Below are 23670 nucleotides of genomic sequence, written 5' to 3'. Positions count from 1 at the left end.
TAAACCCTAACTGGAATTTTTTTTCAAGAAAATGCATTGTGATCTGTAAAAATAAGGAGATTTGGATAAATTGGGTGATTACTTTTTAAGATAAAGTTCTTCAAAAGTGGTAGTCTAGCAAAGAGGGGTGCCGACACATTTCTCAAAAAAACTAAGTCCAAACGAATAATTCCTCATGTTCAGCTGCCAATTTTTTTTTTATCTGTCCCCACCTAAACTAAGTAAATGTTTCTTTTTGAAGCTTAAGGGGAACTTGGCACCCTACAACAATCAGACAATACATATCATAACCACATTTTCAGATATAAGGCCTCAAACATGCCTCTTTTAGGGACTATTTGCTAAAAACAGAAAAAGGGTCGCTTTTCGAGGTACAAAAATTGATGTAACTTTTGAACCGCTCAACCGATTTCCAAAATTTTTGCACCAAAATTCCTCTTTCTTTGAGTTTTGTCCAAAAAACATGTTTTAAAATGTTTTCTAGGTGGTTCATTTTTTGAGCTGACCTCCCTACCATGATTGGTTCACAAATGAAATATGGCGCCTTAACAACCCACCAAAAGTCACGTGCAATAGCCGCGACATCTATTGATAAACTTTATGTAAAAGAGGAGGAAACTCTAAAAATAATTTTCATTACGCACAAAAAAAAATCGCTGGCGATCGCGCTGTGATCAATACTATGAGATACCAGTTAGCTGCCTCAAACTAGAGTAAATTTGTGACCACATTGAATGCAAAACCCACTTGGTAAGGAACACAGTGGCGGAGTTATTTCGGAAAATAGTCTGCTTTGTCCGAAATGTACGTTTTTCATCCCATCCGCCCAACTCGCGTTCCCTACCCTTCCCCCGCCCACTTTGCTACCATGTTGAAGCTGTTCAATGTGCATCATTGTACATTCGGTAAAAGATATGGACAAACAAGGTCCTTTGCATCTTGATATCTGCCGGATTTCAGACAAATTGACCATGACTCGATCTGTTATTGCTGATGACTCTAAGTGAGTCAGTATCTAATCTAAGTAGCAATTCAGAGTCGTATCTGACTCATTAAATCGACCGATTTCGTCCAGGGGGAAGACACAATCCACCCGATGTTTATGTACCTTATTTACTATAAACAAGCTATCAACTTGTATACATCACTGCTGATGGCCTGGATTGGGAAATGAACCATGGTTGGTTAAATGAAATGCGAGTGCGTAACCACCGCGTTTTCCGACCACCTTCTCTTTACTTTAATCTCTTCTTTCAGAATACATCGTAGATTAGTGTTATATTTAAGATATTTTGATCATAGAAATAAAAGTTTGTATATCAGAAAAAAGTGGTAAGTAGGTAAATGAAAGAAAAACTTATTTTAAAGATAAAGAAGAAACGGATAATGGTGATAGACTGCCAGATATAAATTTGAAAATTGACAATATACAAGAATCCCTCCTAGATGTATCACAATATGAATGACATTATATAACTTACATGTTACAAGACATCACGGATCCACATTAAAATCATCTATAAAATCGAACATTGTTACGGCTTTTAAGTGTATTAATATAATAGAAATGTTCGCAGCTTTGATGAGTTCAAAGGTCACACATTTTACGATGCCATACTGGTTCATATCAAATAGAAAAGTTAAGCTTTTTTCAAGACCTATTGAAAAGCAAATATTACAAGGCAAGCTAAGATGGTCTCAATACACATTCGTATATATGGTGAACTAGTTGATCAGTAATAGTTTATCAGTAACCATTTGGAGTTATTGTTGTTTTTATGGGATGTTTAACGTCCTGTTAACAGCCATAGTTATACGAGGACAGAGGTAACAGTTCGGACCAAGTGATTCACTCGCTAAAAACACTAAAATTTACTTAGTAAAGTGCCACATACAGCGTACGTCCTTAAGCGAGACAGAACTGCAAAATCAAAGCTTTAACCTCAAGAGATGACATGTTTTTAACAACTATGTGTTATATGTTATCATTTCAAAGCGAGGTTTTATATAGTGAAGTAATTTGTTATAACATTTATTGATACTAATTAATGTTTGGGATCAAACTAAACTTTGGTCGACCTGTTTTTATTTCTATACAAGACGAAATGTATAATTAATGTATGAACCTATTTATCAATAATTCTAAAGACTGCCTACGTCATATGAATGTTCCAACATTCAAATTGTAAATAATATTTAAAAAAAAAAAAACTTTATGAAAATTAAATACATACGTGACTTTCAAATTGTAAGTCACAGTTCGGATGTTTTGGTTCCTAACAGGAAACTGACCGTCAAGTTAGATTTCATTCATGCAAATTTATTTATTATATTGATCCGTATAAATCAAAGATATCATCGATCAAAAATCTCCTCACATATCTTACTTGACATTTAAACATATGCATTTTTGATGACTCTGCATGGATCTAGGCACTGTGGTTACCTTGTGATCGAAATGTGTTTGATATAAGAAGTGTGGTACTTTGAATTGTCTATCTTAATGATATACGAGCTAACGGAATTATGTAATTACCTTTTTAAATTGGTTTAGCCAATCCAAATTCTTACTTGATTCCGTGTGCTTTAAAGTGTTGGTCGGCCTCGCCGTTTCCCGGATATCACAGCAACTTTATATCTGCGACAACGTGTCGCATATATATCAGCTGATGTTACGCTTGACTTTTCTTCCGGTACAAGATGTCGAAAACTGCAATATCATGATGATGGGTCGTCGAACTTCTTACAGGATCAATGTTCGGTATGGTGACACCACTTTAATGTATGCATCCTCACATATCAAATGTATATATAACCATCAAAACCTTCACCATAAGTGTATGATATTAATATCATGACCCTGCTTACGAGACCACCCAACCCCACCCACATCCCTACCCCATCCCTAAACCCAATCCATTTACCCTCATCACCCCAATCCCCAACCCCCATCCACAACAGTCATCCCCACCCCCATCCCTACCGCACCATACCCACCCCGTTCCCTCCCCATCTGAGTACGCAAGGAGTAAATTTGGACCCAAATGATAAATTCCAAACTAATATTGAGCGGATTCATACAGGGATAAATTTTATTACCGTTGAATGAAAAGTTAATCACTTTCCATTGTTATTGCCGAGTCATGGCAAATACATTCATCACAAAACTAAATGCTCATAAATATACATATACTGTACCTGCAAGGTCCTTGCAAGAAAATATGTATTTTTTTTTTTTTGGAATGAGAAGAAATTACAAGATATACATATAAATATTACCTAAAAGTAATAATTTTGAACCCAATGATAAGAACTGTTTTGAAAATTTTATTAATTATAAAAACACTCAGGGTTAAAAGTTAACAGTAATGTTTCATTATAAAGCTATTTAAAGATAGCAATACAAATTAATTATGCTTTATAAAGAAATTTTATGAAATGACGCGTTCGTTTTTGGTTCTTTTCAAAGGTTGACAATTTATTGTCTAACTTCCTGAATAGTGGTGTACCTATACTGTTTCGTTCTTAAGCTCTTTGACCTTTAAACAAGTTTGACCTTGTCTACTAAATATCTCAATCATAAACTAAAAATGACTCGGTGTGTCTACTTCGGGAAAGTCTCCCGTGAATACTAACTACTTCTGACCTTTAAGATCTCGGAAGGTATGTATTAACACAATGAACAAAAATTTTGTTCATCATTTTCAAAACGACATTGGTTTAGAACGATGTGAAATGTCCGAGTTTTTAAGAAGAAAAAAATAAGCTGGCAACCTGCGCATGTCATAATGACAGTACAAGTTCCTGAGGAGTAATATTTTATTTTTTGCTACGCTTTGTGTTAATTGTAAAAAAATCAATCAAGAAAATTCCATCAACCATCGATTTCTGGCGAGGTTATGTGATTGGCGTCCTAAAGGAGATTCCGTTCTTTAAAAATCAAGGTATGTATGCGTGAATGTTCTGTTTAATCTCTACTTTTTCGAAATGTGATTAAAAAGAACACTTTAACTTTATGTGTTTTAAGTCAGATGTATCAAGCTCAGATAATCTAATGACATTTAAATGTTTGTTATACACGGGGAAAAGAAAACTGTTTCCAAATGAAAATATCAAATTTTTTCCATTCCAACATTATATTCATATATGTATGTGTGTTATTTTTTAAATAATTAATCAATTTAATAGAGGTTATGATATCAAATGATCTGAGAGATGAAACCGGAAAACAAAAAAATGTATTCCTAAAACAGATGGCACGTCACTAAGAGTTAGGTTCGACTAATTCTGTAAAATGAGACTGTTTGCCTAAATGAATAAATTTCAATTTAAGAAAATTTTCGTTTTTTTCCGGACACATTCCAATAAAATAAGTCTGACAGTTTTTTTATCAATCCGTTTAATATACATGACTACTGTTGTAATGCTAAAATGAATGATATCCTTGTAATCTGTCTTTGTAATGACCAGGAAGTCTATAGCGAATTTCAGTATGTATACACGATAATTGGATTTTCTTTTTAATATTGCTTCATTTGCCGAAGAGATTCTTCTTGCGTCCCCAAAAGTTTGTTAACATTTGTCGTAAAACTAACCAATGATAATAATCCGAAGTTTCACTGCTAATCCATAAATCCATACATATATCAAACTGCTGAAGAATCCGGGAATTGCCACTATAATTCGAATATTCGTTAACCAGGTAACCCGTTTATCCGGACATATGCTAATAAAGTAACCACTTATCTTTGAAAATTAGTCATATATCTGTAATCACCACTTACCCAGATCTTCGTTAGTCGTGCTATCTTATCTACGTGTCAAATGTTTCACTATCCGGGTTCGGTGATATGTTGCCTTCATTCTTCGTATTTCTTTAATTGTAGGATCCAACACATACAAATATTGTGGGCATCGATTTTTGTAATAATCATTAAGTTAAATATTTTCCTATTTAAAGTGGTATACATACGGACTTTTGGTTCTAATATACGTTTTAAAACAACTCTGCGCAATATTTTTTTCCTGTATCCCGGGATTCATGAACTTTCCGCAATTACTCAAATGTACAAGTTACGCTACCAATTTGTTTAGTTTGATTTAAGAATAAACTCCGGGACGCGATATATTCTGTAAAGTTGTGGGCGGCGAAGAGGCAACCCAATCTCGGGCATGCGCATATCGCGCACGTGCTAAATTTAAAAAAGAAAACATGGATGATTCCGCGGCAAAACGAAAGAGGGCCATTTTCTGCCCTTTTCTCTTTTGTATACGATATTGAAAACACAAGTTTCAATGTTTACTAAACTCACTCTCACTGTCGCGTTAAGCCATTTTCTGCCGCAGGTGGCGCTGCAACTGTTGTGACTGCGCATGTTTCTCGTGCAAAATCCCGCGATCGGTTTTGATTGATAGTCAAATGAGATTTTTAAATCGCGTCAATAAATGTGTTATAGTTTCTTTGATTGTTTATAATATTAATGAATATTCTCTTTTCATAATTTTCTAATCGTAGTTTAATTCATCCGCTTGAGAGACCTTTCAGTTGGAATGTATACCTCTTTAAACTTTTGTTTTCGTTCATTCATCGTTGATATCTTTGCTTACTCAGTCGATTGTCCTTTATTTAATTATTTATTTATTTGGTCTAATATGTATTCTTTCATTAACTACTCTTTCAGATCATTTGAAATCATGATCCTCAACATTCATTATATTTTCAATGCGCAGATTCGTACTAATTTGTTTATCTTACTGTAGGTATATAAGCATTTAAATATATTTCGCACTAACTCATTAAATACACAATAAAACGTCTTCATTTAATAAACAAATATAAATATAGTTCTTAAAATAGTGGTGTTAATTATGGATTCGGCAATTAATAAAATAAAGAACATAAATGGTTTGTAAACAGATAAATAAAACACGAGCTACCATAAAAGAAATGTCGCATCTGGATATTTGAGGTTTTAATTACAGTTATCATACAAAATGTGGCCATTCTGATGACGCAGGTAATTAAACGATCATCAAGTCATTAACTTTATTGCTGTTTTAGTATATTCGTGTCAGGAGGCGCTTATCACTTGTCATGATTAAAAGTAACGAAATGTCATGACCTGGGGATAATTATGCGCGGAACATATCATGACAAGTGTGTAAGTGTAATCTTTGTATAATGAAAACGTTGGTTCATTGTTAGGTGATGTATGCGTCGTTTTTGGTTTTCAGTGGCGAAACTCAGCCATAGAAAATCTGACAATTTTCTTTTACGTAGTAAAATTCATTCATTGTTATACTTGATTTCACTAGTTCCGTCTTCTTCTTTCGCAATTTACATAAATTATGTACATTTACTACAACATTCCAAATTCAAAGTAACTTTCACATGTAAATATGTTCTATTGGTCATTTTCAGATGCAGTGGTTTTCTGTGTCTGTGTTCGGCATTGCCGCAATGATTCAAATAGTATCAGCTAGATTCCGTGCCATTTATCCACCGGAAGAAATATCACAATGTTTAGAAGAAAAGAGGTTCCATATAAATACCACCGACCCACGCTGGGATTGTAGCCACAGTTGGTGTATTCAGAAGTTCCGGTGGCATATTTCAAAGCGATTGTGGCATAATATTTCTAGTGAAACAAATCAGTGGGTGGATGAGCTATTGCGCATGACGGAAGGAGACAGGCGGAAGCGTCAGGTGGAGCCACTGAGAGTTCGACAAGAGTATCGCCGCCTGACCGACACGCAGCGACGGAATTACCACAGAGCAATTCAGATGCTTAAAGCAGATTCGGTGAGCACTTCTCCCAGGAAAACTGAAAATAATTCGTGAAAATCTTAACTAGTCGTATGACTTACAGCAAAGCCATGTGCAGCGATCGTAGTATTATCAGATATGTTATTGAGGTAATATAACCGATATTTCGGGAGAACATTTAATTGACATAAAGTTTAAGGAATTGTTCTTCTTTAATTATCGTACTTTTTTAGTTCCTAACTTGTATATGACATTTCGCGTTTGATTTTTCGGATGATCTTAGCAGATTTTCCGCGTAAGATACGTAAGATCTCGTTCATACAGAAGCTTGTTATCTGCACACGCTATATGTCAATAAATGAGTTGGCGTAAAACATTACTGGGACTTCTACTTCCGTGTCACAACTTTACAACTGATAGTATGGATGATATTTTAAAACTTTTTTTGTCGCACGTGTTATGTTTAGGGCTAGCTGAAACTAAGAAAAGATTATCATGAAAATTTCGAAAAAGGTAATAAAACCAAGTGTTCCGGCATGGTAAGCGCCCTCTGCTTCACCGACGCCACTGTCATGTTAATTTAGGTCAGTCTCAAAAAATGAATTGCATGAATTGATGACATTGAAATCAGAAGAAATAGCAACAATCACCGAACATGTCTAACTCCGTATCTCACAAGGAAAAAAATCCTAATGATAGCATTAAGATTACCATGTAACTTCCCGATAATCACGTCGAGGTTAACATAATTACATGTATACTTGCAAGCTCAAATGAAGATAGATACATTTTAAACAAACTGAAAATATGTGACGTCATTTTAGCATTCTGGCTTACATTAGACTGCCACTAATCTTTGCAACCAACAATCAGTGGATAAAATTATGAATAATTGAAATATTTGAAGAAAAAAATGAAAACGTACTTTTCGCAAATATCAAACACGACACATCATATTTACTTCTGTGAAATATTTCCTTAATCTCACGGTCAATACAAACAACACGTAACTGATGACGTCATATGACATCAAACAAGCAATCGGGAACCTTCGGCACTGTCCGTTAACGAGAATATATCTCGTCAACGAAAAGTACGTCGAAGGTTCCCGATTGAAACAAGGAAACCGTAGCGACGGAAAGATTGAAAAAAAAGAACAAACAGAATAAAGGAAGAGGCGCAAAATTAAGTAACGGATGTTCTTAACTTTATGTCGGCAGAGGAATTTCTCATTAATTATATACCTATGTGCTTTATTGTTTCAGTCTATTTATCCGAATCGGTATGACGCCTTAGCCAATCTTCACCAGAAACTTGGAGACGACATCCATCATGGCGCTGCCTTCTTGGGCTGGCACAGGGTCATGTTAATCATGTAAGTATATATATGTCATATCTGCTGTGTGTTTGTAAGTTATAGGTAAAGTCTAAGAACTTTTATTGTTGTACCGATTACAAGTTGTTGAAATCGAAAGTAGATTCCAGATTAGAGCATTATTAAACAGCAACCTAAAAATTGAGTTACCTCTTCTGGGATAAGTTTGTAATTTCTGTTCTTTTTTCCTTACAAGATACGAGAATGCTCTTCGCCAGAAAGTCCCCACTGTGATTCTCCCGTATTGGGATTCTCGAATGGACGAACGTCTCACAAATCCGAGCCTTTCCGTTATGTGGACAGGAGAATTCGTTGGCAATGGCTTTGGAAGGGTCGCCAATGGACCTTTTGCTTACTGGCAAACTCCATCTGGACCCCTTGTCCGAAACTTAGGTCAAGAGGGCCAGCTGCTGTCGAATAGAGAGACACAAGCAATACTCTCGCGAGTCAGAATGTCGGACATCACAGAGCCGCATGCACAGCCTCCTTTTGATTTTGAAATCCGACATGGAGAAGTTCACAAGTGGGTTGGCGGCATAATGGCCCCAGCTGAACACTCCGCATTTGATCCTATATTTTTCCTGCACCATGCATTCGTGGATTACTTGTGGGAACTATTTCGTGTTAACCAGCGCAGAGCCGGGGTAGATCCAACAAAAGATTATCCGAGGAGGTTCGGTCCCGCGTCACAGTCCCCAACTTCTAAGATGGGTTTCGGAAAACTAAACATGATTCATGGACTGAGTGACATTTATACGTCACAGATATACACGTACGAAAATTCGCCTACGTGCACGTACCGACAGACAACTTGCGGAAGTAAGTATCTCCGATGTGAAGTTCGATTTGGGTCGCCAAACTGCGTAAGCGTTACTGCCGCTGAATCTCAAGCGTTTGGTAACGGAAGCCCATCAAGAATGAGCACATCTAGATCAAGATCGACGTCCGTCTCTGGAAACAACCACCGCACGAGATCGATGCCTCGTAACGGAAGCGGGTCACGACAACGCGGAGGACAAATGAATACGAACATGGTTCAGTCACGTGGACGACAAATGCCCCCTGTGGGACCGCAATCACATGGGAGACAACAGCCCTCGGGCGGATCTCAGTCACGGGGTAGGCCGATGCCGCCTAATATGTGGCCGCGGCAATCTGCATCACAACAAGGGCCACAAAATCCCAACAATAGACAAATGCCACCATTTCCTCCAAATTTCTTCGGTAATCGAGCAAAAAGGAGTTTAGGAAATGGCGCGGAGAAGCATATACAGGCTTTTAGAAGCATGGGTGAGATCTGTCCAGTCAAAGAACCCCCGCATGCCCTACAGAATATATTTGAAATGAATGGGTTAACAGACTCTAGAGTGTGGGTTTATGTACCCATTCAAATTGTGTACAAGCGAAATCCCCAACTACAAAAGTTCCACGTTTTTCCAATTCGAAACTCGAAAATGGTCGATAAAGTTGACTTGTACGATCCCACGCAATATGCTAGTTTAAAAGACTATTTCAAACCACGAAAGGAGCGCGAAGCTGTGCATTGTAAACAGGAGAGGAAGCATTCTGTTTTTATGAAAATAATGGTTCACAGCAATGGCCTGAATTACCACGGTACATATCGAGATTTCGCACTTCTTGACGCTAGACAACCCTTCTCTTCATCAATTGTTTATATTGCTGTAAAAAGTCCAGAAAAACATTTAACAGAAGTACTGTTTACCACATATGATGAGTGTGGAAGAGTATGTCAGCCATATTGTAAAAAGTCTGGGAGATTCGTTCCTTGTTCGGGAGCGATGCAAATAACTTCCAGTCCTCCAAAAATGTATGGTACAGACTATGGCGACGCTGTTCGGTTAGTTTGGGACATATCTGGAGGATTTCCAGTTTTGAATCATGACAGAATTTCTGTGAGATTTTTGTGTTAGATAATTTATTATTTTGTTAATCGTTTTTCTTGTCTCTCCGTCATTACATTTTCACTGAATCATCTGTGTTTTGTTGTTGTTATAAACACCGATTTCGGTTAATATCATTTTGTAGAATTCGCTTAATGTCACTTGACAATAATACGGGCCAGTAGAGTGCTCTCAAAACAAATACATTGTTTTATATAAAAAAAGCATAAAAGAAGAGAATGGCAGAATTTGACTGATGATATTGTGCACTGACTTGAAATGATTACTTATAAAGTATCTGGCTGTTTTAGCTGATAAATTCACCTCTAGGTAGCCAAATTCGCTTCCAGATGGTCAGCTCCTTAAGACCACTCCATTTTCAGGAAAACGTTAATTAAAATTTTGCAGGAAAATATGTAAGGCAAGTAGTACTTCAACAGAACTAATCATTGATGTAGAAAAAAGTCTTTGATAAGCAAAACACACAAACTTCATGGTTGTATATGTGTCAAGACACGATGATTATATTGGTGATTTTTTTTATATATACATACAGAATTTAATTTTCAAAAGATAACGTTATAAAAGGAAATATTGTACAAGTAATTAATTTCAAACGCGCGAATTATATTACATAATATATATTTTCAAGAAGTTTGTTTCAAGTCCGTTGCCCGACAGAAACACTTAACAGTAAACATTTATCATGCCTTGAGAAAGTCCACTATAGTACGTCATGTATAACGAAACCTTGCGGTATCCTTAACATGATGATAAATACGGAATACATGTACATACACACACCTTGTCACGTGTCACGACTTCAGACTTTACATCAACCAGCTGTGTCTCGCCATACTCCCTTACACCATTACATCACCTTAACCACTTGGGGCAGTTTGCTAGATACTTCAATCTTGCATCAATTTTAGAAAGAATTACGAGGTTATGTGCAACTGATGCAGTAGGCTTATGACAAATCTTCCGAAACACGTGGCCTGGTAAGGAATGCTTATACAGCATGTACTATTGACACTGAAAGACAAATAAAGTAAAGAAGTTTAAATACATGCACCGATTTACAGCTTCTTTACTCTAGTTCTGTTTTTCTGTAAATGGGCAATTTTAATTTTTATAACAGACTTAAGCAATACTTCAAACTGCTGACCTTACAATATTGAAAATATACTACGTTGCATGGTGAAAAGTTCTGACACGAGTAAATTAACTAAAGGTTACAGTGAGTTTCCGTGACCATGCCTATATAAAACCGTTCGAACTTGAGCTAAGCTACTAATTGTTAATGTATCCTTAATCTCTATTCTGGATGTGTCCAAAAAACAGGCGACCATGGCGACTAATCAAACTTACACAGGAACACGACGTAGAAACTGGCAACTGGACTGGTTATTAGTTAAACAGGCCATTAGGTTATAGGAACTTGGATGTCACTTCCGTCAATTTGCGCTCCAGACCCATTAATAAAAAATAAGTATAACCAAAACCTCAAGACAGGTAACCCGATATATCAAAGTATTTTCTTATATACATTATGTTTACATATTCGTGTACAAGTTTTTGTCAACAACAACACTACATGTTAGTTGTCTTGTTCCCGGTCAAGGAAATTATCGAGACCGATATTCCTGGTTTGTAACGAGAGTTTTTGATTGGACAAAACTTCAAATGACCTGAAAGCATATAATTTATTAAATCTGTATTGATGTCGTCTTCGGGATGACCATAATAAATTTTGAAATGTAGATTAAAAGTTGGTTTAAAGAATGAAAGCGAAATCTGTACAAACATATATATTGTAGATGTTGTTTTAGATACAGAACAAAACGATGTTTATTGCCGAATGCAATTATAATTAAAAAAAAAATCACAGGGACACACACATAAATACTGACGAGACATATGTTTAATATGTTATTTCCACCAGAAACTGACAGAAAAACTTATCGAAAGTGACTTTACAAAATGCCAGCACTTTCGCGGGATAAACAGCATCTCGCCTTCGTCCAGGACACACTCCCGGTAGGTGGCGTTTTTAAAGCGCGGGAACATCGAGAAGTTCGGATGTTCTATATCAACTCGACTGGTGTTGTCCATAAAACCGTCATATGGGTAAAGATAAGGAGTCATGGCCTCCGAATACAATCGAACGTACTTCCGCCCAACAACTTGAGCAAGGAAGTTCTCTTTTGGGTCGTGGTGAAGTGGTGAAACTGTTCCCTTGGGACCAAACCAGGCATTTATATCAACATCTTCGGTGTCTTCTTGTCTACAAGCATCACTTGTATCCGGATTCTCACTTCCGGTTCCGCCAAGAAGACAATAATCAGGAATCAATATATCATCTAGAAGTTCTGGAATTTGATTAAAAAGTTGATGCTGTGCTAAGTATCCAACTGGATTGACATGTTTCGACCTCAGACTTATGTCGTCTGTCGAGCTCTTCATTTCCGTTGTAATAAACTGATCGATGAATTCCCCAATTGTCATTAATTTCTGGGTCCATTTGTCATCTGTGTATTTAGATCCTATCTCTATGGGAACTGTTCTGTACCCCGCTCTTTTCTGGAGATAGTTGAGAGACCATCTCCTCTTGTCCATAGCGGGCCAATGATCCATAGCATTTGTTATAATAACAGGCTGTTTCGTCAACAAAAACTCCTTCCGAAAGTATTCCATTGAAGGGCAGCTTATTCGCTGAATTTCGTTCTCCATATTTATTTCAATATCGCTAGTTCCCGTCTTTTGTCTCTTTGGTGGGTTTTCAGGATTCTCGAGATCATCACTTTTGTCAATTACAAAACCATGATTCACTGAATCATAAGGTGGCTTTATTTTAGAATCGCTCTCACTGGTATGTTCTTTTTGGTTCAAAGGAAATGATTCTGCTGAAGAAAGCTGTAAATTTAAATACGTATCCAAATAATTATGAACATATACTGACATTTTTGAAAGAACATTGCCAAATATAGGTGCTCCCATCAACAGTCCCATATCGAAAGTCTTAATTGAGTTTGTCAGATCGTCTTTGAGCGCACCACTTCCGGTATCGGTAACACAGCTGGTTGTTATAACTACTTGACTCACGCCCTTTAGTAGTGATACTAGCGAGTATAGGTGTCGCCAGCAAACATGGACGTCTTTCCAGTGTCCAGTGTTAAGCTTCTCCCAAGTAATGTCCAGCAAAGGTTCACATAACTTGATACAAAGGTCGTAATCTTTGCCCAGGAACGTCTCGATCAAACGGTTCAAAAGACTGAACACCGGTGACGTCATTTCGTTCGGAGTCGTCACACAATCCACGAGAGTTGATCGAGATTCTGGAACATCTGCCAATAACTTCTGAACAAGTTCCGTTGCCATGACTGAGGTCTGTAAGTAAGTGGGGAAAAACTTTAATTAATATATTGATCCTTTAACAATTTAATCAAGTAGCGAACTTGTTTTTCACGATGGTAAGTTTCAATCTGTCCTGATACCATGAAGACAAATTATTGGTAACCAGCCAATAATTTAAAAAAGATAAAAAAAAAAACGATAATCGTGAGCGATTTTCCTTAAAGTTCGTGAACATTCCCGAAAAAAACATCGCAAACATGTATGCTTCTTAAAATAATTATCATTCTTAGTTAGAAAGATCCATGAAAATCTTTCACCGCGAATCAATTAAGGCAAGTAAAACCACGAACACTAAATAAAAGTAGACAAAAAAACTAAATAAAAACCAAGAAGAACACTGTTAACACCAGGAGGCGTTTTGTTTCAAAATAAATGTATTAGTGGGTTTTTTTTCTTCAAACACTTCAACAGAAACTCGCAACAGGCATGGAATGTGTTGAAAATATTTTCTCGTTTTAAAACATAGTTTTACATAAGTAACTATTTAGACATTAGCTCGGGATGCTTATGATGTTGACATGACAATAAAACATGCAGGTGAGCTTTACTTGTAGGATTGAGGATAGAAATAGACAGTAAACGCGATGTTTGCTTGGGGGATGACGTGGGCAACATAAACCCCTTATGTGTTCGGTTTACCAAGGTGTTAGTTAGTACAATTGTAAGGAGAGTCATACAGAATTTTTTTAAAAAGTCACGAGACTTTGGAGATACATGTATATAAGTGTACGTAGATATATCTTTGACTAATTATAAAACAAATTAGCTAGGCATTTATTCTATGTCATTAAACTTCAAAGGAACAAAATCAAATGTTACAACTTTTCTAAAAATATGTCACGCATCTCACAGGGTTGACTAGACTGACTCGTATTAATAAACCTTATCAGTATGCATGCTGAACGTTTATGTAGCTAATGTCAAATTACATAGCAAATGACATGTCACATGGGTTACAGGTTACATAAAAGTTTAATACCATCAACCGAATGAACTTCGACATACCATCTAAATTGTCTTCATTACACTACTGTCCTGTTGCGACAGGTCATACACATCGTAAACCCTGCATGTGTAATAACACTATTGTGACGTATCATGCAAGACACGTGGACTGGTTTGATATGCTTATAGGCTAAAGGTTCGTGACATATCATATTAATAAACTTAGAAGTGCTTAAATTTAGTTTTCATTATCTTTCTCTCACTTTTTCCGATCGTTTTAAATCAGACCCGACTGTCAGGAAACTCCTTAGCACTTGTGCAGCATACCTATTAAATACCTTGTTGTGGTCCCTCTGTCTCAGTGTAACCTTCGAACCCCCCTTCCTTGGAGTGATAGTCGATTTAATACTGTACAGATCATTTCTATAAACTGAATGAAATGGTATCGGAAGTGTCGGCAAACACAGTTCTATTTCCTCGAACTTACCTCCCTCTCTCTGCAAGGTCTGTAAACATGTGCATTTGTATATTTCCGGTTGAAGGGAGGCAACTCATATTAAAAATGATATGTTGATACAGGTAGCACTACACCAAACCATGGTTGTAACGTTATGTAAATTCAAATCAAGAAAGGTCATATTCCGTTCATAATTTCTGCCCAGTATTTGTTTTTTCCTACAGTACTGCAGTAACATGATTGTTTCCTATGCGCATATTTTTTAAATACTGGTAACCAAAAGAAAAATATAGATGTGTAATACCAGGGACGTATAATATAGTATAGTATTATACGTCCCTGGTAATACCGAATGCATAAGAACAATAATTACCAATACAACACAGAAACTAGCAGAAAACTTCTAAACCTTTAAAGAAAAAACCCCTGGCATATTTGTTTATTAATTTGTTTATTTATTCAAATTTTGAAAGTAATGACAAAAATTATACTTGCTTCCTCTGAGTTCTTTATCATGATAACAGCTAAGGTTATACATAAACAGCTGACAAGATGAAAACAATGGGAAAAAAACAAAGAGAAAGTACATTAAAAGGAAAGATGAAATTTTTTATTTGTTAACTTCACAAAATTAAAATACTGGTAAAATTATAAAATATACTAATGTAAAAAATATAGAGCAACTATATAAAATATATTAATTCTGTACTTTTTCTAAGTAAACAAATAGAACCTTTGTCAGATCTGTATATTACTCTATACATGTGTGTATGACTGTACAGAAATGGTTAGTAAGATTACTGTCTCTTTATTTCAATGTGAAGATTTTGAAAAAGAGAATAACACACGCATCATTAACACATTTACAATCAATTATAAATTGAAACACTTTAAAAATTGACTTTCAATGAAATGTGCATGTAGTAAATGGCATTACAGTATCATAGGGTATTATTATAGATGCATGTAAGAAACATTTGATACAATAAAACAAACACTGAGACATGTATATAATGATTAAAAGTTATGATTATAATATTCATATAGAATCAAGTAAGTAATATCAACGGTATGGCCTATTATTGGTTATTGATACTGGATCCTAACAAACAAATGTTTGTTGTGTGCATATTTCTGGAATAGATAAATGATCAATGAAGTAATAATGAAAGGACGGACAAGTGTATTATCAAATTTTTGAGGCAATCTGCCTCTTTTTCAAGACAAAAAATATTGCATAAATTACAACACATGTATAGAACATAAATACAAATACATAATTATAAACGAAAATCGTGAACGTCGGTGTATATACAAAACAAAACATCTACTATATATACATACACATAATGTATAATACACATAATATATGTATACATGTGGATTGTAAAAAAATATTACAGAACTATTATATATTCATGCCGCTTGTGATATAGCAATGACTGTAAATAATTAATCATGGCCATCAATGTCTGTCCGGATTGGCCTATTGATAAACTAAACAAGTTTCTTAAGGAATGAAGAAATGATGACATCATTTCACAAGGACAATGATGTGCATGTGTGCGCCATCTTTATGTGCAAATCGTCATCTTCTGCACTTTATTAATGAACCATGTCCGATTATCAATGTCATAACACAGTTGCATCGTAGTACATTTCATAATGAAAATGACTGATGAAGAATAGTTCTTTCTAGCAAAAATCTTCAAAGAATGCTTCTTGATTTCGAATATCGTCCTCCGTGACAGATGGTTTTGAGGTGCTCAAGGACAATAGCATATCACTCTAAAGAAAAAGAAAATTAAGTTAAATCTAAGTTGACATATTAAGTATAAACTACCTGAAAATGGGTTTTAGTCAGTCATAATTTAGTATTAAATATATCATTACTTTACTGTGTAAACAATTATAGAAAAGTATAACTGATATATTGTAGACTCAATCAATTCATTAAAATTACGATATCATATACATGAAACTCCTATCAAGATAGACATATAAAAATTTAAAACTAATCTTTGAAAGCTATTTGCTGAACACATGTCATCAGGAATTCATAGTATTAACTTTATGAAGATTTTGTTACATTTCATCAGGGACTTTAATTAAATGGTTCCATCTGATCCAACAGATATGTTATGAAACAGTTATGAAAAAATATGGCAGAACAAATCCATGTGTCACCAGATGTCATTAAAAAGGATTTTTCACTCACAAAACTAACTACAGGTTCAAGCAATTTCTCTCCAGGAATGTCCATCCAACTCATTTCCACAGCCCCAGGGGCTCCTGGAGAGCACGGTGTCAACAGATCATCGACTATTACATTAGGATCATTTCTGGAGGGACCTCGTACCTAAAGAACAATGTATACAGTATTGATATTATCTGACGGTTAAGAGTATATATAGTGGATCTATTACTTAAAGAATGCAACATGTTTGGCGTACAGACATCTATACTCTGTATTTATTCAATGTGGATCTTGTACCTGGAGAATGTAACATGTACAGAGATTATCTATAAGAAAACTAACAATTACTATAAACACTTTTCCAATCAAGTTGATTAATTCAAGATTCCATCATCAAAACTAAACGTTAAAAGTATGTTTTATGTAATTGACTGTGATTTTCTATCTCCCTGTATATAATTAGCAGAATATAGTAAATCATTTCTGTTACATTTTTTATCAGTAACTATTCTAATGTCTTCAACACTTACTCTCTTGAAATGTGTGGCTGTCTGTACTTTCTTTACAGGCTGCATCAGGGCATCTCTTACAACCATACTAATGTCTGCTCCAGAATACCTATAGCAGAAATACAATATTGTGTATTGTTTCTTTTACAACCATACTAATGTCTGCTCCAGAATACCTATAGCAGAAATACAATATTGTGTATTGTTTCTTTTACAACCATACTAATGTCTGCTCCAGAATACCTATAGCCGAAATACAATATTGTGTATTGTTTCTTTTACAACCATACTAATGTCTGCTCCAGAATACCTATAGCCGAAATACAATATTGTGTATCGTATCTCTTACAACCATACTAATATCTGCTCCAGAATATCTATGGTGGAAATATAATATGTATTGTTTCTTTTACAACCATACTAATGTCTGCTCCAGAATACCTATAGCAGAAATACAATATTGTGTATTGTATCTTTTACAACCATACTAATATCTGCTCCAGAATATCTTTGGCAATTATCCTAATCCTCCACTGAGTTGTCTAAACTTGTACTAATGTATATTCTCTGCTGTAATACCTACCCATCTGATCCTTCATGGAGTTGTTTAAACTTGTACACCTGTATATTCTCTACTGTAATACCTACATGTCTGATCCTTAATGGAGTTGTTTAAACTTGTACACCTGTATATTCTCTACTGTAATACCTACATGTCTGATCCTTAATGGAGTTTTTTTAAAGTTGTACACCTGTATATTCTCTACTGTAATACCTACCCATCTGATCCTTCACCAAGTTGTTTAAACTCCGCCTCCTGTATACTCAATGCTGTGTTACCTACCCGTCTGACTTTTCGCTGAGTTGTTTAAACTCATGCTCCTGTATGCTATGCGGTGTTGTGCCTAAGTGAAGTTTAAACATGGCCATTCTTGCTGGAGCTTCTGGTAAAGGAATGTAAATTCTCTTCGCAAATCTACAGGAAAGAAGTATTCAACACTTATAGAAATTTGGATGTAGTCAGGTCAGGAAGGGGACAGAACTACCTGAAAGCTGGTTGGCAAGGGTGATAGTGAAATTCCAAATGATAATCTGACTGACAATGTAATAGCTGTGGTAAATTTTCATTCACTTTTTACAGTTATTCTGATAATTTTTTTAAAAAAAAAAGGTTAAATTGCTTACACCCAATAATTAATAAAAAATAAATTATCAATAACTAATACGAATAAGCATACACATTTTGTTTTAGTACAAAAAAGGAAAACAATCTTTGGGACTTCTGAATAACAAAAATTGCAGTATCTAGTTTAAAAATTTAGTCCGTTTGTGGCAAAATATATCAACAAAAAAAAAATCTTTAACTGGACAAAGGAAAAAGACAATACTTATATATTTCAGAATTGAAAATTACCTTTTCCTGATGGCGGGGTGGATTTTCCATGGCATACTAGAGGCACCTAATACCTGGATCTCGTCATCATTTCTTCCATTTCCATACATCTGAACCAAGAACTCATTCTTGATTTGATGAATGGACTCGGACTCTCTATGGGATGAGCTGAGGACGTCCACTTCATCAATAAGTATGATACTGGGTTTGTGCTCCCTGGCCTGTTGGAACAGGGTTTTCATCGAACTGTATCACAGAGATGTGTGAATTACACCAGGTAACAATATTTCGAATCACTGATTTCACGAACTTGAAATCTCATTCAGTATTAATATCTTTCTGTTGAAAATCATTGAAATATTGCTGATGTCAAAAATAAGGATCAATTCTTGATAACCCCAGTTACTTTATTTCAAAGGAGTAAGATCCCTGGTTTTACCACAAGGAAAATATGATATGTACAAGAAATATTAAATGGCATTGTACTTTGTCAACATTTTTTTGGTTAGGTACTACAAAGTTACGGCTGGTGAAATAATTCAATTCATGTTGTGAATTGTATCATTTCATTCTCTTTTCATTTCACATTAACTCGAAAAATGATAACAACTGGTCAAAACCATGTCAAGATGATTTCAGGCAATTTTCAGTTCAATCCCACAAGTGGAACTTGAGAAGGTTAAAATGTAAAAAGTTAAAAAACAACACAGCATGGACGACGGGCAAAAACACAATGGCTATAGATCATCTTTACCTGGTGAGATTACCTGAGTATGTTAATTGTATAGCAAAACTATTATCCTGAAAACTTACTATAAATGCTGAATACTGTGTTTTAAATTGGGTAAACAGTTTGTCAAGTGAGGGATAGTTTTAATATGAAAGTGAGAAAGGTAGATAAATATTAAAATGTAATAAAAAAAAACAACAAAACATACTTCTCACTCTCTCCAATCCATTTAGACACTAAATCTGCAGATGATACAGAGAAGAATGTTGAATTATCAGCCTCAGTAGCTACAGCCTTTGCCAAATATGACTTTCCGGTACCAGGAGGCTGGAAGTAAAAATATGCAACATATTTATAGTCAAAGTTTTCAATTTTTTTTTCTTTCTTTTTGAGACTTAGGAATAGTTTTGAAATTAATCCAAATTTCTTAAGGCTATATTTCTCAGATTGTTATATATGAAGAGCATTACTTTGGTAAAACATAGTACATAAGCACTATTATATGCCTGTCACTTTTCTTACACATTGATTGGTCAAAACACCTTTCCTAGGTCTAAATTTATTACAACATTACACCGCAGCAATGTATTAGGTAGATATATCAGTTCAAATTCTCTCTTAGGAATCTCACAGGTGAAAGTAACATTTTCATATTTATTTGTACAAGTTTCATAATTCCAACTTACCCCAAATAATAAAATTCCTTTCCAAGGTTTGCGTTTACCTGTATGAAAAAAAAAAAAAGTTTTTTATATGATCAAACATTCTGACTTAAACAGAAATCATAGCTCAAAGATGTTCCTACAATGGGAGATGAAGTGATTTTTTACTGAAATTCCATATTGGGATAGAGAGAAAAAACAAAATATTGAAAGCTCAACTTGTACACTATGTGTATTGTAAAAGCAGGAAAAACATTGCTTTTGTCATCAAAGACACTTATTATTTACAAAGTAATTTACTTCACTACATCCTGCAAATAAATTTATGAGACAGTTCATTATTCATGAAACTATTTTCTAGAAAATGTTTTCAGTGTTTAGCAGAAACATTTTATATACTTTTATAACACATTAGTAAACTGCACAGATTTTTACCTGCGAAGAGATGAGGAAATTTATCAGGTAAAATGACCGCCTCTTTTAATGTTTCTTTAGCCTGGTTAAGTCCAGCCACATCATCCCATTTAACATTGGGTTTTTCCATCACTATAGCTCCTGAAGCATTTGAAACCAACAGGATTGAATTACAACAAAAAAGATCAGCTACAAAGTAGATTTCAAACATTTAAATATTTGTATTGTTTTATTTTTTATAAAAATGTATATACAATATATATATAAAGGCATTTTTAAACTTTAAAAGCTACTAAAACAGTGTATAATTCAAACGTTTGATGAAAATGAGAAAAAAATATTTCTTAAGCTTGATGCGAGATCTACATGCCATGAAATTGCCTAAAAATGTTCTCACTGCATTGACATGATGGCTATTAAATGAATAACAAAATGATTCCCGATGTTTATAATGTGCCACGTTCAAAAGATACTTATAAACTGCTTCATCATTATATCTCAAAATGATTATAAAATTTATTGGAGGTGATAACCTTCACCGATCAACAGTATACATGTCCCTATGCAAATCGTAGCATTTAGCAGAAGAATCGGGAAAGGAAAAGAGAAAAAAAATATATAAATTACCTCCATCTCTATTCTGTTCCGACGGTTTATCAAACACAGACTGTGACCATTTATGCTTTGCCATTTTGCCTGTATAGTGATAGAACTGTTGTGCCAATCAAAATCAAGACTATTTAGGACATGACTACCTATGAATTACCCATGCACGTGAGGCGGTGTCAATCGGACATAAATAGCATCGATTGTTCCAGTGGTATTTAACATTTAGTGGCATAACAAGTCAATATTATCGATCAATTATCGATGAACATCTAGAGTCACTCAAAACAAAAGTATGACATTAGGATGTCAGTGAAAATAGGCAATCATATTCCAATCCAACGATTTGCCGAACAACCATAGTTGGCATTTTGTTTACATGCCTAATACAATTGATTTCCGGTTAAGGGGCGGCAACTCTTACTGTGAGAATGACATATTCAAAAGGTAGAAGTTCACCATACACTGCTTTATAGATATCATCTAACTGGTAACATTTATTAAATCAATAAAAGTCTACAATTACTGTCCAAGTTTTGTTTTCCATACAGTACTGAACTCAAACAAGGTAAGTGTCTAGGTGCGTTTATTTTTGCTACGAACGCTAAGAAAATTAAGAAAAAAAAATCACCCAAGAGTTTCCAGAATAACAGTATTTTCATCTCACCCATCTGTTCCAATATTTTTTTTTCAAACGTAAAAAGGAATCAAAAGGCATTTATAATTGTATTAGTGATCAAGAGTTATGCCAAACTGGAACCAAATGTTTGTTTGAGTTTGATTATGATATTTTTTTTTATAAATATATCACCTGCCTTTATAAAATCAGAGACGTATATAACACACAACCTGTCGACTAATTGTTCCCTGTGTGGTTAGAGTTGTTAGCTGTTGTCTCTAGTAGTTGTATGTATGTAGTGAAGCGCTGTATCCACCGTTTTCTCTATTATGTTTAATTTACACTCTAGACTCGGTAAACCCGGCTTTTTAAAAACGGGATGGTGTACAACTTCTGTGCGTGTATTGAACTAAATAAATGTCAAAAGATTTCAAGTGTTTAATACTGTTTGTATATGATGGAAGTACATATGCATAGGAGTCATATTGTACTGGTATGCAGGCGACGATCATCATCATCATCATCATCATCATCATCATCATCATCATCATCATCATCATCATCATCAATCATCATCATCATCATCATCATCATCATCGTCATCATCATCATCATCATCATCATCATCATCATCATCATCATCGTCATCGTCATCATCATCATCATCATCATCATCATCTTTATCGTCAGCATCATCATCATTGAACTCTCTAAAAACTTTGTGCTTCTCATGTGTGTTGGTCTTGATCTTGATTGGTAAGACCCATACGTATTTTTCACTTGTGAATAACTAGTGTGTTTATATCTGGATTAAAAGTTAATTTTCAATGGATTTTCTACATATCATGGTAATGATTTATGAAAACAAACGCAAGGAGAAAAAAACTAGAGATAATTCCTCCGCCGATGTCAACAGTAATTTGTATATGGTTGCTTTGAGGTGACTCATTCCTCCAGACATTTTAATGCAATACTGTAAACCTTTTCCCGCCATTCTTAGGCTTGCTATGTAGTCCTTTCTGCTCAGTACGAGTTTTATCAGTTTCCATACCATAATAGAAAGGAATCAAATGATGACGTCAAAACGAAAAAAGAGGCCCTTCCGGTATGTATCGCTCACTTGACTTTTCCAATTTGGCCCATCAATCTGTCTCAAAGGTATCACTCAAACCATTTATCCAAAAGTCTCCTTCGTAAAAGCATGCCTCAGACTAAATTTGGAGATAATCAACGCATTCTTACAGAAGAAGAATTTGCTCTATTTCCCTATTAGACTCCGCCTGTTTTCTCCCTGGGGTATGGGACCTACCATTTATACAAAATTGATTACCTTTCAACCAAGAATGCTTCAGACTAAATTGGGACAGAATCTCGGCATTCCTACAGAGGAAGACTGGCGGAAGACAGACACTGCAGTACGCCATAACCTATCCTGGCTCTTCAGACTTTTTCTGTAAGATATTACATCTACAAATTAGAAAAGTATGCCTCGTGGCATTTAAGATTTCGTCTCATTACAGTCGATTACTTGCTTGTTTCGTTTTGTTTGAAGACAAAAAAATGTCACCACTCAAGGGCGTTTCTGCAGTGCATTCACACTCAAATCACTGTATATATGGCACATATCCTCTGTTCTGTGCTTGCTGGTTGTGACCTTGAACAATGCACTTTGCCTAAAA

The 23670-nt window shown here is 35.1% G+C and overlaps 3 protein-coding genes across 3 annotated transcripts; 1 reads left to right on the top strand and 2 right to left on the bottom strand.

Moving 5' to 3' along the window:
* The first annotated feature begins 6421 nt into the window (after nt 1-6421).
* Nucleotides 6422-10072, top strand: LOC132544232 (uncharacterized). The gene is made up of 3 exons (XM_060207805.1): nt 6422-6802; nt 8032-8141; nt 8338-10072. Exons 1-3 carry the CDS (start codon nt 6422-6424, stop codon nt 10070-10072), a joined length of 2226 nt encoding a protein of 741 aa, XP_060063788.1.
* Nucleotides 10073-11944: 1872 nt separating this feature from the next.
* On the bottom strand, nt 11945-13428 carry LOC132544231 (bifunctional peptidase and arginyl-hydroxylase JMJD5-like). Its single transcript, XM_060207804.1, has one exon. The coding sequence runs from the start codon at nt 13421-13423 to the stop codon at nt 11975-11977; it is 1449 nt and encodes a 482-aa protein (XP_060063787.1). The 5' UTR covers nt 13424-13428; the 3' UTR covers nt 11945-11974.
* Nucleotides 13429-16192: 2764 nt separating this feature from the next.
* Nucleotides 16193-21676, bottom strand: LOC132544238 (vacuolar protein sorting-associated protein 4B-like). The gene is made up of 9 exons (XM_060207810.1): nt 21394-21676; nt 20788-20907; nt 20377-20414; nt 19899-20017; nt 18982-19206; nt 18412-18543; nt 17589-17676; nt 17080-17220; nt 16193-16649 (listed from the first exon to the last, which is right to left on the bottom strand). The coding sequence occupies exons 1-9, from the start codon at nt 21455-21457 to the stop codon at nt 16557-16559; spliced, it is 1020 nt and encodes a 339-aa protein (XP_060063793.1). The 5' UTR covers nt 21458-21676; the 3' UTR covers nt 16193-16556.
* Nucleotides 21677-23670: the final 1994 nt, after the last annotated feature.

Source organism: Ylistrum balloti, unplaced genomic scaffold (genome assembly GCF_031769215.1).
Source record: "Ylistrum balloti isolate Yb309-2 unplaced genomic scaffold, AGI_CSIRO_Ybal_v1 Utg369784, whole genome shotgun sequence".
In the NCBI taxonomy this organism is placed as follows: domain Eukaryota; kingdom Metazoa; phylum Mollusca; class Bivalvia; order Pectinida; family Pectinidae; genus Ylistrum; species Ylistrum balloti.
This window is presented reverse-complemented; position numbering and strand designations above follow the sequence as displayed.